Here is a 15,190-nt window from a genome sequence, read left to right as displayed (position 1 = left end):
GGCCATGGCCACGGAGGCTGGGTGGGGGCGTGGGGGCTTCATCGCTATTCTCTCCACTGCTGTGTATTTCTGAGTCTTTCTGTAACATAAGTTTTAACCGAAGTAAATATAATTCTGTGGTTCAGGACGTGCTTCCTGACGGACGGGGACGACAAGGGGGCGCCTCCGCCAGGTCCTTCCAGCCAGCCGCTCACCTCGCGGACTTCAGCCTCATCAACCGCGGGGCAGAACTCCTTAATGCCCGTGTCCATACGTGCTTCTCATATGTCCGTCCACGGACAAGCCTCACGCGGGTTTCACGAAGGACAGAAAGGCTGGGACGGCGGTCACGAAGCAGCAGGCTGACACAGGAGGTGTGCACACACACTGTGTCATGAACGGGGCTGGTCCAGAGGTGGTTCTGGAGTTCTGTGGCTCATGCACAAGTGACGTAAATCACGGGACTTCAAAGAATTCGTGCTGGATCACAGAGGAGTGTGGTCCGCGCACGCCAGACTGCTCTCATGCAGGATGGGAACCGGCGGTGAGCACCGCGTCCAGCTCCCCCAGGGAAGCCAGACTGGTGTTTAATTCACATTCTCACTTGTCCCACAGCCGGATTTCTTTTAGGTCTGGATGGGCGGCCACCCAGTTTCCAAGGACGTGATTTCAGCTAATCTCTAGAACGACCTACATGCTTATGGGTCAACTGCTTTCAGTTAAGAAGGAATTCAGGTCCTGAGATGCGAGCCACCATCGGCGTGGGCTGGCTGCTGGCTGTCTCGGGAAGCCCCGGACCCCGGGGCCAGCGAGGAGCCTCATGCTTTCACAGACGTCCCCTCCTGTGGGGAGTGTGGCCCCGTCTTTAGGAAACTGGGCCTCAGCGTTCACGGATTTCTTCCCACTTAAGCAGAGAATGTTCCCTCCACCTGCACCCCAGAGGGAGACAAAGGCGGGGGGAAGCGACAGGTTCCAAAGTGATGTCTTAGTTTCTGCTCCTGAAACTCAGTGTCATCTAAGGTTGTCGAAACTTTACAGGAAAAAGTGCTAGAGGCTGACATTTCTACGGCGACCGCGCCCCTGCACTCCTGGTTTTTGTTCGTTAAACAGGAATAAATGAGTTACCCTTACGGTATCAAACAATTTCCTCAGCTCAGTTACCTGTCACAAAACAAACATTTCAAAGGAAAGGCTCCGATTCCCTCAGCTCAGCCCCAGGTGCAGCGCTGGCCAGACACACCTGGGAGGCACCTGCCACGACCCCCCCCCCCACCCCGCAGCACTGGAGGCCCCGCGATGCGCGGCCCAGCAGGCACCCTCAGGGCGCCTCTGTCTGGTTGACAGGGAGTTTCTACACCTCAGCGGGCTCTTGGAAGACGTCCGAGCCCGTCCTCCCAGCTCCTGGGGAATGACTGCCGGAAGCTCACGCTGCTTCCCGTGTCACCACGGCTACAGGAGACTCTCCTGCCTCGGGGAGAACAGGTCTGCGCCTGCTGCCTTTGCCGAACGGCTGAGTCTGTGAGGAAAGGGGCAGAACGCGCGTCCTGGGTTTTCACTACGGCTGGTCCTCAACCTGAGCCTGGAACACATCTGGGGAGACACTAAGCGTGATCGCACTGTTTAAAACATCACTACAGGGCGCCTGGGTGGCTCAGTCGGCTGAGCGACCAACTCTTGATCTCAGCTCAGGTCATGACCTCAGGGTCGTGAGATCAAGACCAGTGTGGGGCTCCGTGCTGGGCGTGGAGCCTACTTAAAAAAACAAAATAAAACAAAAGAAGAAAAATCATTGCAGAAATTCTTCCTCAAAAAAACAAAACAAAACTGGAAGATGAGGAGCCAAGCGCATAATCTGAACTTTGTGGACTAAGGGATTAAACTTTTCTGTAAATAATGCTAAAACATGAAAATTATATTTGCTTTCCTATAAAATTTATAAGATCTGTATTTAAACACGTATACAAAAATTCAAATTTAGCCTTTTAGGAAAAGGAAAGCTTCTGGCTCACAAATCTACATAGAGGGATTACAACTTTTCTAGACCACCCTGAGCAAAAATGCAGAATTCACATGGGTTTGACGATGATGTTAAAAACGGGTTTGGGAAAAGGTGAAACGTGTTAAAAGCGCCAAGAGCAGGCAGAATGGTTCGTCGACACTCCCTCACACCCTCAGGCCCAGTTCCCACCCGCCGTGTTCTAAGCGGCCTTGAGGGCGGACCTGCAACCATGACGGGGCCACCTTGTCACCCGAGCCGGAGAAGGACCAGATGAGCTCACGCACAGCGTCCTGGTGCCCGGCCGTGCCCGAAGACACAGCTGGTCCCCCATCCCCGGGCCAGTCATGGCCCCAGCAGCTGCTGCGGGGCCTCAAGCCTGCGCCACGGGGACGGACAAGTGGCTGGCCCTGTTCCCTACAGAGGAGTGAGAGGGCCACATCCAGTGCTGGGGTTGTAGAGTTTAAGCGTGTCACAGCCACACAAAAACAAAGTCCTTATTTTTTCTCAATAGCAAACAACTATAAACTACTCCAAATGACGAAGCCTGGCTAGCCAGACCGCTTCAACGTAGCATAAAGCGAGTTCATAGTAGCCACGAGCGGACTCCCGCACCCGTTTCCCAGCCGGGCTCAGCTGTTCCGAGCACATTACGATAATGCCAGGGGACATGAGCAAAGAACCAGCTCGGGGTGACGGGCTGAGGACCGACAGTGAGGGCAGGAAGGGGTGCTGACCACGCGAGCCCCACGCTGTGGCTCCACGGCCTGTTCCCAGAACGGACCTGCCCTATCCCACACTGTCCTGCACAGTGGCCACTGGGCATGTGGAAGGCGGCCAGCGTGAGGCAGGACCCACACTGTCCGTGTGTTTAGTTCCAACGTGAATGACCACTGACTGGAACGAGCAGGAGGAAGCAGGCACACAGGTCCCCAGACAAGACGGTGTCAGTGGCAGTACCCTGGTCACCGCTGTGGGGCGGAAAGCTCTGATGCGCCCGTGGGGATCTGCTAATACTAATACTGATCAACAGGTATGTGTAGAAAGCGGCAGGCAGGGGCGCTGCCCGCTCTCCCTGCACAGAGGGTTCACCTCAGGATGTGCTCCGCCGACCTCCCTTCCCACAGCTTACGTTTTCAGACCCTTGACAGATGTGGGGGCGGGCCAGCTCCTTGGCGATGACCTTCACGTGTGGCTGGAGGGCCTCCCTAGGGCAGCCTTGGAGGACGGAAGCGAGGACCAGGAGGCCGGAGGGGGAGGGCGACTTCTTCAGCATGGACACGAGCAGCTTCAGAAACACTTCTGGGCTGACGAACACCCCGACCAGCTCCGCGGATCTGGTGCACTGCGCGAGAAGGCAAAAAGCTGGCGGGCTGCCCACCGCGCGGCCCCCGGCACTCCTGCACCTGCCTGCCAGCTCCCAGCCTCGCACACACAGCCCTGCGTGAAGGTCTGCCCGGCGTGCAGGCAGCAGCAAGTCCCCACGGCCCTCGGAGCTTCCGCACGGGGCTGGTTCCCAGGAGGCCCACTGTCCGCTGCCAGTGACCTAAGCCCGTTATGAACAAATGGCCACACGCTGGGACCTCCACGCCGTGGGCACCAACTGGCAGTCACAACAGCGGGCCTCGGGCATTAGCCAATCTCTAAAGGACACTCGCTGCGTGATTCCAGTTACACAACATTCCCAAATGACATATTTTGGGGACGTTCCCCAGTGTGCCAGGCCACCGTCATGGGCCCCACGATGTGTTCCCTGGGCAGATGTGAGCATGTCCACACAGCCCGTTGCTCAGCAGAGGCACCCAGTGGCCAAGCTCACAGGGGCAAAAGGACAAGGGAAGCCAACCTAGCTGAGGCTCACCTGCATCTAGCCATGCACTCGGTGGCACCAACCGCCAGCCTGTTGGCGGGTGGCAGTGAGAACTGGCAAGGAAATGCCGCTGTCACATGCTGGGCCAGCAGCCCCTGCCTGGCAGAGCCCGTGGGCACGCGAGTGCCATCAGAGCCAGGAGGGCGCCCTGCCTACCCCAGCGAGGCTCACAGGGAGGGTCTGCCAGAGGCGTGGCTGGTGCGCTTGTGCAATCCGCCTGCTCGTGCTGAGAGAAGGCGTGAGGAGCGGGGGCTCGAGCCCCTGAAGAGTGACCTTTACGTGCCACCCTTCGTGGGCACAGAAAACAGATCTGGGTGGCAGGGGCTGCAAGCAGGGGCAGCGGCGGGGGAGGGGGGAGGATGGATGCCAAGACCCAAGGGGATCTCAGGGCGATATGAACATTATCTCGGCTGTGGTGCAGTTCCACGGCCGCTCACATTTATCCAAACCCGCAGACCTATGACCTAACACGGGTGAATCTACAGCCCGTAAGCTATGGCTCATGGAACGTGACCAGAAACAGGCAACTCACGCTGCTAACCACGGCCCCGTCATCGTCGGCACATGCCCGGTGCAGGGTGCGGAGGATGACGTCCAGGTGCTGCGTGATGTGGTCTTCGGCGTGGAGCAGCAGCACCGCCAGCAGCTGGGCCGCCTTCACCCTGGTCCCCACCACCCAGTCGGTGACGTCGTGACAGATGGCCGGAAGGATCTTGGACAGGTTTCTGAAGACGAGCTCCCGACAGCCTAGCACGGGGCGGTTCTCTGCAGGTGGAAAAGAATAAGCCGGGAAATTCACAAGTGAGACCGCCACGAAATCTGGGGAAGCGGATTCATCACACGTCCCCTGCGTAAGGGACAACCCTTAAAAGTGCAAACCAACTCTGAGGGCAGAAATGAAGCCACAGTGTCATCATTTAGCTTAAACTTCTTATACAGAAACTGATGTGTAAGTGATACATGATAAAAGACACCAAGTGCTTATCTGGTAAGTTCTGACACACGGACACACCAGGACACAGATGCACCCATCACCCGAAAGCTTCCTGCGCCCCTGCAGTGCCCCCAGGACTTCCCGTCGCCCGGGCAACCGCGCTCCGCTTCCCGTCTCTACAGACGGGCCGTCTCTGGGCAGAACTGCGAGGTTCGCACTTAGGTCTGCCCAGCTCCCCTCTCTGCACAATGACCCAGGGCCATCCACGTGGGAGTGTGCCTTCATCCCTCTGCCTGTCTGCCACCTGCTGACGGACCTCAGGCTGCTTCCCGGGCTGGGCTGTTGCCAAGAAATCTGCGACGAGCACCACACGCAAGCCTGAGTGGACACGGCGGCCGCTCGGAGGGTGAGTGCCTGAGGCTGCGTCCACCAGGTTCCACGGCAGGCAGCATTTGATTGAAAAAACTGCCAAGTGGTTTTCCAAAGTGGCTGCCCCGTTTCCTGTCCACACCACCTGGGCAGGGGCTCAGCTCCTCTGTGTCCTCAACCGTGCTTGGGTGGCCGGTCCTCAGTGAAAGCCACTGAGAGGCTGTGTGGCACCTGCTGTGGCTTCACACTTGCTTCCTAACGAGCCTATCTGTATCTTTGCCGGCAAGGTGCCCTAAAAAATCTTTCTGCCCACTAAAAAATTGGATTGTTTTTGAAGTTTATTGATTTATTTTTAGTGACCAGTGTTGAAAGACCATCCTTTCTCCACTGAACTGCCATGAAGCGTGTCCAAGATCAGTGGTCCACGTACGTGGGCATCTATTTCTGAATGCTCGATCGCCTCCCCCCCCCACCTTCCGTATGCCAGCCCCACACAGTCTGGAGTCCTGCGTGCTCCACTCTGCGGATTGCTCTGAAAAAGGAAGTGTGAACCTTTCAACTTCGGTCTTCATTGTCCATGTTCTGGTGGCCCTAGGTCCTCTGCATTTCCATGTGATTTTAGAATGTTTATCAATTTCTACAAAAAAGGCTTCAAACATTCTCATTAAAGGTTTGATCTTCAAAAATCAAAACTCAGTTCTCAAACTATTCCAGAAATAGAAATGGAAGGAAAACTTCCATGAGGCCAGCACTGCCTGATCCCAAAACCAGAGAAAGACTCCACAAAAAAAGAGAACTACACAGGCCAACATCCCTGATGAAATTGGATGCAAAAGTCGTCAACAAACACTAGGAAACCGAATCCAACAATTTATTAAAGAAACTCATGCGGGGCCTGGGTGGCTCAGTTGGTTGATTGGACGACTCTTGATTTTGACTCAGGTCATGATCTCAGGGTCCTGAGACTGAGCCTCGCGTTGGCCTCTGCCCTAGACATGGAGCCTGCTCAAGATTCTCTCTCCTTCTCCCTCTGCCCCTCCCCTTGCCACCCCCATGCTCTCAGTTCTAAAAAAAAAACCAAAAAAGAAACAGACAAAAAAAAACAACAAAAAACCCAAACCTCATTCACCATGGTCGAGTGGGATTTATTCCTGGGCTGCAAGGGAGTTTCAACACTTGCAAATGAATCAACGTGATACATCACATGAACAAGTGAAAGGACAAGAACCACGGGATCCTCTCGGCAGATGCAGGAAGAGCACCTGACGAAGTACGGCACCCGTTCATGGAACAAACCCTCCACGAAGCAGGAGGGAACACACCGCAACACGATAAAGGCCATACGTGAAAAACCCACGGCTAGGGTCGTACTCGATGGGGAGAAACGGAGCTTCCCCCCGAAGGTCAGGAACAAGACAAGGATGGCCACTCTCACCACTGCTGCTCAACATAGTACCAGAAGTCCCAGCCTCAGAAACCAAAGGCATCCAAATTGTAAGGAAGAAGGGAAGCTTTCACTATTTGCAGATGAAACGATACTCTGTGTAGAAAACCCGAAAGACTCCACCCAAAAACTGCGACAACTGATACACCGATTCGGCAAAGTCACAGAACACAAAATCGAGGTGCAGAAACCTGTTGCATTTCTACGCACTGATAATGAAACAGCAGAAAGAGAAATGAAGAAAGCAATCCCATGTACAACTGCACCAAAAGTAATAAGATACCTGGAATAAACCTAACCAGAGACGCAAGAGACCTGGACTCTGAGAACTAGAAAACACAGATGAGAGAAAATGAAGAGGATACAAAGAAATGGAAAGACATTCCATGCTCGTGGATAGGAAGGACGGACATTGGTAAAAATCAACGCCGCCCAAAGTAAAATACACATTTCACTCAACCCCTATCAAAATACCATCAACATTTTTCACAGAGCTAGAACAATCCTGAAATGTGTGTGCAACCACGAAAGACCCCGAAGAGCCAAAGCAACCTTGGAAAAGCAAAGCAAAGCCGGAGCCAGCACAATTCTAGCGTTGTACTGCGAGTTGTACTGCAAAGCTGTAATCATCAAAACCCGTATGGTACTGACACAAACACAGACACACAGACCAACAGAGCAGAACAGAAAAGCCAGAAAGGAACCCACGACGCTATGGTCAACTCCCCTTCAACAAAGCAGGAAAGAATAGCCAATGGGAATAGGACAGTCTCTTCAACAAACGGTGCTGGGAAAACTGGACGGCCACATGCAGAAGAGTGGAACCGGACCACTTTATCACCTTTATTATCGCGGAAATACACTCAGAACGGACGGAAGACCTGAATGTGAGGCCTGAAACCATAAACATCCTAGAAGAGGACACAGGCAGTAATGTCTCTGACTTTGGCTGCAGCCACATTTCTCTAGCTCTGTCTCCCGAGGCAAGGGAAACAAAAGCAAAAATAAACTATCGGGACTCCGTCAACATAGAAAGCTGCTGTGCGGCCAAGAACACAGCCAACAACACTAAGAGGCAACCTACAGAAAGGGAGATGATATTTGCAAACGACATCTCTGATCAATGGCTAGTATCTGAAATATATAAAGAACTGATACAACTCAACACCCAAAAAACAAACAGTCCAGTTAAAAAAGGGCCAGAAGACACAAACAGACATTTCTCCAAAGAAGACACCCAGATGGCCAACAGACACGTGGAAAGATGCTCAACATCACTCGTCATCAGGGAGACGCAGAACAAAACCGCGATGAGACACCACCTCACACCTGTCACGACGGCTAAAATCAACAACACAAGCAACAACGGGTGTCCGCGAGGATGTGGAGAAAGGGGAATCCCATGCACTGCTGCTGGGAATGCACACGGGCGCAGCCGCTCTGGAAACAGTATGGAGGCTCATCAGAAAGTTAAAAATAGAACCATCCTATGATCTAGAGATTGCACTACTAGGTATTTACCAAGAGACCGCACAAAAACACTAATTCGAACGGAGACATGCACCCTTATGCTTATAACAGCATTATCTACAATAGCCAGATTATGGGAGGAGATGAATGTCCACTGATCAATGAATGGATAAAGATGCAATATACACTCGCACACACACTCACACTAGCATATTACTCAGGCATAAAAAAGGATGAAATCTTGCCATTGGCAATGACAGGAATACAATTAGAGGGCATTACGTGAAGCGAAATCAGTTGGCCAGAGAAAGACAAATACCGTGTGATTTCACTCATACGTGGAATTTAAAAAACAAAACAAATGAGCAAAGGGGAAAAAAAGAGAGACAAACCAAGAAACAGACTCTCAAGTCTAAAGAACAAAGTGATGGTGACCAGAAGGGAGGTGGGAGGGGGACGGGCAACTGCATCAGATGGGGACTAAGGAACGCACTTGCTGTGATGAGCACAGGGTGACGCAGGCAAGTGTGGGGTCACTCTATCGCACACCTGAATCTAACAGAACGCTGTATGTTAACTCACTGGAATTAAAATAAAAACTTCATTAGAAATTCTTAGTAAAAAAACTCTAAAGATAGAAATGAACTCATGACAGGTCAGAGTTTAGAGGGTGTTTTAGAAAAAGCAACAGTTTGTACCATGAGACCCCATTTTCGTTTTTTTCCCTGTTACTTTTTTATTTTTATGCTATGTTAGAAAATTAGTTCCAGGGCGCCTGGGTGGCTCAGTCCTTCAGCGTCTGCCTTCGGCTCAGGGCGTGATCCCAGGGTCCTGGGATTGAGCCCCACATCCGTCTCCCTGCTCGTCTGGGAGCCTGCTTCTCCCTCTCCCACTCCCCCTGCTTGTGTTCCCTCTCTCGCTGGCTGTCTCTCTCTCTGTCAAATAAGTAAATAAAATCTTAAAAAAAAAATCAGTTCCAATGATTCTATGTCGGCTGTTTACGTGTACTTGTTAACAAACAAGCAATACTGTGCTTCCTGATGGTGTATCCACTGTGGAAAGTGTGTCGGACGAGGAACATGAAACAGGGCGGCTGGTGGCACAAGGCTGGGGACACGAGGTCTATGCAGTAAGTGCAAAGAAACAGGGGCCTCACTACGTCTGTGTTCTGAAGCCCGCTGTTCCGTACTATGGGATGGAGCAGAAAGGACAATATTCTCTTAGACCTGGGGTGGCAAACTGTGGCCCAGGAGCCACAACTGACTTGCCGCCTGTTTCTGGGAATCAAGTGACAGTGGGACGCAGCCTCGCCTGCTCAGCTACTGCTGTCTAGCGCCACGGTGACGTCACACAGCAGGCAGAACAGCTGGGACACACACGCGGCCTCCTGCGCCTGGTACACGGACCGTATGGTCCTTTACAGAACACATTGGCCGACCCTGTTCTGGGCTGCGGAGCTGCACTCCCAGCACGGGAGCCGCTAGCCACACGTGGCTAACGTTCATGAAGCTTAAATCACAGTTCAGTGTCTCGGTCCCACGGCGCACGTTTCAGGTGCCCAGTAGCACCCGTGGGCCAGGGGTGCTGTCCTGACGGCAAACAGAGAACGTTCCCATCCCGCTCTCGTACAGCGCCAGACCAAAACAATACTCGAGAATCCAGGGTACGACTTTAAGTAGCTAACAGAACCGAGCATTATCATCTACGGACTCTCAATACTGTAATTAACACCACGATGAACATCTTTGCACCTAAGTCTGTCTGTGTATTTCTGAGAACTTGGCCAGAGGCCACGCTCAGTGTCCTGAAATGCAGGAAGCCTGTCGCGTCTACCCATGTCTACCTGCACGCCTCTACCTCCACGTATTTATATGCCCACAAGCAGGGTATGAACCAACTCAGCACTACTTAAGAAAAATATTTTTTTGTTTTTCTTTCCAAAAAGGTAATGAAAAACCAAAGTTAAAAACCAACCAACCAACCAAGTAGTTCCAAAGAGAATAAAGAGCCAAGCTGCCTGGGGCTCCCACTCCACTCATAGTTCCATGACTGGGCTCCCCAGTGTGCCAGGTAGATGGCCCTGGGATGTAGACAGATACACCACTCCTACCCCCACTGCACCCAGAAACGAGGGCACACGTCTCTGTGCCTGGCTGCTCTCGTCTCTGTCCCCACAGCACACGTGGCTCAGCTTTGGTGACAGCAGGGTGCCTGCCAGCCCCAGGGACACAGGCAGCTTCGGCACTGAGCGCCTACAGCTATGACCCTTGCACACGTGAGCCACGGCAGTCATTCCTAACCCTGGAGAGCTTCTGGGAAGGGGGCGGGCGCTGTTTGCTTTATTTACATTTAGGTCAAGGCCATGCTTACGGATCCTTGGACAGGGGTCGTGAACGCCAGGCTAATTCAACCGCTCAGTTCCTAAGGCAAGTTCAAAGAACTGGCACCTAGGAGTTTCCAAAGCAGTAGTTTCCAAAATCATCAGTGGGACAGAAGGGAGCCTCACTCCCTCTGAGTGTGTGTGTGACCCAACACGGCTTCCTGTGAATACGTAGACAAAGTGAACAGAACGTGAGGTATAGACACGTAAGGATCTCACTCCTTTCGAGAACCATCCAGAGTCAACTTACGATGACACAGAGTGTGTCAGGTGGCCAAGCACGGAGACTCGTGCCCCGAGACAGACCCAGGGTGAGCAGCGGCCTATGGCCAGGGTGGCCCCAGACCCAGCCCTATCCTCAGCAGCTCCCACGTTCGAGACGCCCAACCCAGACGTGACCCCAAGCCAGCGCCCCTCTGGCAGCCTGCGGTCGGGGTGCCCATCCTTCTGGGCAGCGGGCCTCACCGGCACCCGCAGGGTGCAGTGGCTCCAAGGCCCATCACGCGAGGGCTGACCCTGGAGACTGAGCCGTGCAGGGGAAGGGGCCATCGACGTGCCGTCTTCTGCACCATGGGGCGGGGGGCTCCAGGAAACGCTGACGCCAACAGACCGCTAACACTGACACAGCGTCTGTGAGTTTCTTAGCTTGACTGAGGTGAGATCTACGTGTCGTTGAAGGCACTTTCAACCATGTGAGCTGAGTCGATGCACACGCAGTCTTGAGGGCACTCCCACCTCGACGGGCGCCCCGTGCTGCTTGCGGTCAACCCCCCACCCGTCCCCAGGGAGCCACGGGTCTGCCTTTCCTGCCTACAGTTCCATCTTTCCTAGAGATCTCATGTGAATGGGCTTTTTCACTAAACGGACGTTTCCGAGCTTCGTTCACGCTGCAGCACGCGTCCGAGTGTCATTCCTACTCACGGCTGAGGCCTGCGGCACGGCTCAGACAGACATGGCTTGTTGATCCAGGCTCCAGCTGCTAGACCCTGGGTTGTTCCCTCTCTGGGGTTCTGTGAACGATGCTGCTGTGAACATGCACGCATGTGCCGGCGGGGGGCAGTTTCCTCTCTGCTGCATGTTTACCTGGGGTGGGACAGCCAGGTCACGGGATCACACAGAGAGTGCGTCTTTACCACTTCAAGAAGCTCCCAAACTTTCGTAAAGCAGCTGCATTGTTTTGTCTTTCCACCAGCAACGTGTGAGGGTTCTCCTTCCCCATGTCCAGCACCTTTCCATACGTGGTTACTGTTGATTTTAGGAAACAACCCGAGGTCAGGGTTTCTGTTTGTCCTGGAATCCGAGGAAGCGCCGGAGGCCTGAGCGATGATTAACTTCTTATGTCCAGAGTCCAGATTACAACTCAGCCACTATCTACTGATCTCTCCTTTGAGAACAGAATTGCAGTCCTTCCGCAAGCAGCAAGCACGCAAAGACAGCTCGAGCCGGCTCCGCCCCACAGAGCCAGCTGCGGTGACGAGGCTTGCTCAACTTCACAAGCAGACCAGACACAAATACGCGCAAAGCCAATTTGTTTTCATAATTGAAACAAAATTAAATAGGATGGCAACAGAAAATTGCTTAACTTTGCTAGAAACCAGCGGTGAAGGTCAGAAAGAACACGGCAACCATACGTCACCCAAGGAGGGGATGCGTTTGTAAAGGTGGCTTGGGAAGGAAAGTCAAAGCCAGCTGGGTGTCAAAACTATATACGCAGGAGGCGGAGAGGCTGTGGGGACTGTGACCTCTCAGGTCTGAGGGTCAGAGCTCAAACGCTCGCTCCGAGCCTAGGTGAGCTTTGTCTTCCCCTTCAGGTACCTCTGATTCCTCCCAAGGTCATTTTTCTGATCAGCTCAGCTGGGGCTTTATCACTGATCTGGGCGGGTGCCCATGAGGCAGGTCTGAGCCCCTCCAAAGAGCTCTGCACAGCCCCTGCCGTCACAAGAAGGGTGAGCCCTGCCTGGGGGTTGCCAGGCCTGTAGGTGACACCCTGGGTGCAGACAGCAGCAGCCCGAGAAGAGTCCCAGTTCCAGGGGAGGGATGTGGTCTGCACGTGGGCAGAGCGCCCTCCCCCATGCCAGAGTTTCAACTCAAGGAGAGCTCAACACAAAACCCTGACTAAGCTAGGCCAGACGCGTACGGAACATTAAATTCGGCTTGGTTTTTGCACAAAGTGTAATTTAATTGCAAGCAGAAAAACAGATCATCAGTTTTTTTTTTTTTTTTAACCAAGTTTATCTAAGTCAGGTGGCAGGTCAGCCCTGTCCTGTGTATTTATAAATCACCACCAACAGGCAGGATGACACTGGGAGTTCTGCACAAGGTTCCAGGCGTTTGCAAAGCAGAGCTATCTCAGAAACGACCAGGGATTGACCTCCTTGAAGAAATGGAGAACCCTCAGCGCAGGGGGCAGCGGGAAGGGTGTAAGGGAGGGTCACCAAGGAGGACCTGAAGCTGCGTGAACCTGAACCTGGCTCACTCAGTTGGGTGCATGCAGGTCCTGACAAGTCACGCGCCCCTTTGGGCCTGGGCGCCTCACCCGCTCCACAAGGAGCAAACCAGGTACGCCTGCAGTAGCTGAGCGGTGGGACCCCACCCTTCTCCTGTAGCACCAAACAGGGGGCTACCCTGCTCCCCAGCTCCCGAGGCTAGCTCGAGTGGGTAATATTCCACGCCACAGACCCTCACCTGGGTCCCCCGGTACAAACCCGCCCCCCATCTCTCCTCTGCACAACGTAACTTTTCTGACAACTCCCACGTCTCCGAACACTTGGATGAACCGGACAAGCAGAGCAGGTCTGAGCTCTCAAGAGAACAGGAAAACCCTGAAGGGCGTAAGAGAGCGATCTGCGTTACAACGGTAGTTATTCAAACGGAACTCCAGGGATTTCCAAAACGGGGCAGAAAAACCAACTCTGATCTCTTGCGTCAGAAGATCCGGCAAGCCATTCACCATTAAGAAGAGGTGCTTCCCTGTTCACTCAAGCGTCACCGAGGAAAACAGATTCCACGGGAGGCTCATTTCCAGCCGAAAGGACTCCGGAACCCGCTGTCACCACCTGATCCTGCTGCTGGCAGTTTGAGGGCGCAACGGATGGGCAGAGCCTCTTCAAGCATGAACTTGCCCTTCTGCCCGAGAAGAGCACTTTGTTCAGGGAGTGACTGACTCGGGGACAGTAAATGACGCCCTTCCGATCTTCCCAACACATAGCCGGGTTTCAAAAGTGGAGTTCGTTTCCGTGTCAGAACAGGAAGCCTGTGTTTGTCAAATGACAAAGGGTGCTCTATGCGCACGCCTCGTCTTCCCAGCCAAGTGGGCACGGGGCTCTGACTTAGACTTGTGGCCCCGTGTACGGACCGAGCCCTGACTGCACAAACACAGGCCCAGCCTCAGTGAGCCGTGCACCTCATTGAAACTGTCCGTCCACACCCTCAGAGAAGCATGCTGTCAGGACAGGCAGCGAGAGGCACGTGCAGCAGGAGGGGAGCCACTGACCACGTCAGTCAGAGCGACGGGGGAGCAGGCCCCACCAGGGCCATCGGCTGTCCATCAGCTGGGGACGTCACAGGGAACCCAGCCACACAGAAGGGTCACAGAACACAGATCCAACAGAGGGTCATACCCAGAACGTAGGAAGAATTCTCAAAACTCCATCATAAGACAACAAACAACCCAATTTAGCGTGGACAAAAGTCTGAACAGACACTTGGCCGAAGAAGGGATGTGGACAAGCACATGACTCAAGCACATGACAGATATGAGAGACCCACCACCACCGCGTGTGCCAACAGGGACCAGTGGGAACCCCGTCCCTGCAGGTGGGACACAAACGTCCAGCCAGCCGCAGAGAGGGAGGAAAGCAGCTCCCAGTTCACAGCAGCCCCACTCCCTGGTACTTAACGGAGACAGTGAACCGAGTTCTCACACAGACTGTAGGCAGTGCTTAGATCGCCCTTGTTCCAAAGCACCAAAACCCGGAAATGACCCAAACGTCCTTTCCCCCGCCCGAGGTAAACCTCGGTGCACCCACAGAAGAGAATCGCCCTGCAGCAGGAAGGCAGGCCCCCCGACGAGCCTCAGGGGCTGAGCACTGGAAGCCAGACCAGTTGCGGGTGACCTGCGTTGTGCGTACGACCGTGCGTGTGACGACAACGTCCTAGGAGAGACAGAACCACACGGAGGGAAGGGAGTGCCCACGGCAGGGGCCGGGCACGGTCGGGGCTGACGAATGTCCCAGATCTTCATGAGTGGTGGTCACACAACGATTTGCTTGTCAAACTCTACCTTCGAAGGTGAGGGTACTGACGGGAATTATCTCACGGGGCTGCAGCGTGGCCGCGGAGCAGGGACAGCACAGGACCCAAGGGGAGGCAGGCGGTAGAGCTGGGGGCAGCGGGAGGGCCGTGTGTGTGCAGAAGCAGATGGCCAGCGGCAAGGTTCTGAGGAAGTGGCTGATGAAATCTGACAGGTGAAATGGTGTGAAAAGAATCTGAACGCTTAGATTTAAAATTCAAATTTTAAAAAAGTACTTTTAGGAGAAAATGCCAACCATCTAATGAAATCTAGTGCTTATCCTGCTAACTTTCTCTACATAGGTTTTAATTTATCTTAGAGAGAGAGCATGTGCACGTGCATGGGGGGGGCAGAGGGAGAGGGAGAAGCAGACTCCCCACTGAGCGGAGAGCCCGACATGGGACTCGATCCCAGGACCGAGATCATGACCTGAGCCAAAACCAAGAGTCGGATGCCC

At 53.7% G+C, this 15,190-nt stretch overlaps 1 protein-coding gene across 1 annotated transcript in view; it reads right to left on the bottom strand.

Annotated features, from left to right (window-relative positions):
- Positions 1 to 15,190, bottom strand: part of DNAAF5 (dynein axonemal assembly factor 5) — a 47,044-nt gene that overhangs the window by 19,260 nt on the left and 12,594 nt on the right. The window contains exons 5-6 of the mRNA XM_040634619.1: positions 4,378 to 4,610; positions 3,108 to 3,320 (exon numbers count right to left, since the gene is read on the bottom strand). Of these exons, the coding sequence (XP_040490553.1) occupies positions 3,108 to 3,320; positions 4,378 to 4,610 (446 nt within the window). The remainder of the gene's footprint in view (positions 1 to 3,107; positions 3,321 to 4,377; positions 4,611 to 15,190) is intronic.

The sequence above is a fragment of the Ursus maritimus genome, unplaced genomic scaffold (assembly GCF_017311325.1).
Source record: "Ursus maritimus isolate PB19 unplaced genomic scaffold, ASM1731132v1 scaffold_2, whole genome shotgun sequence".
Lineage (NCBI taxonomy): Eukaryota > Metazoa > Chordata > Mammalia > Carnivora > Ursidae > Ursus > Ursus maritimus.
The sequence above is the reverse complement of the archived record's forward strand: the minus strand, read 5'-3'. Positions and strand labels throughout refer to the sequence as shown.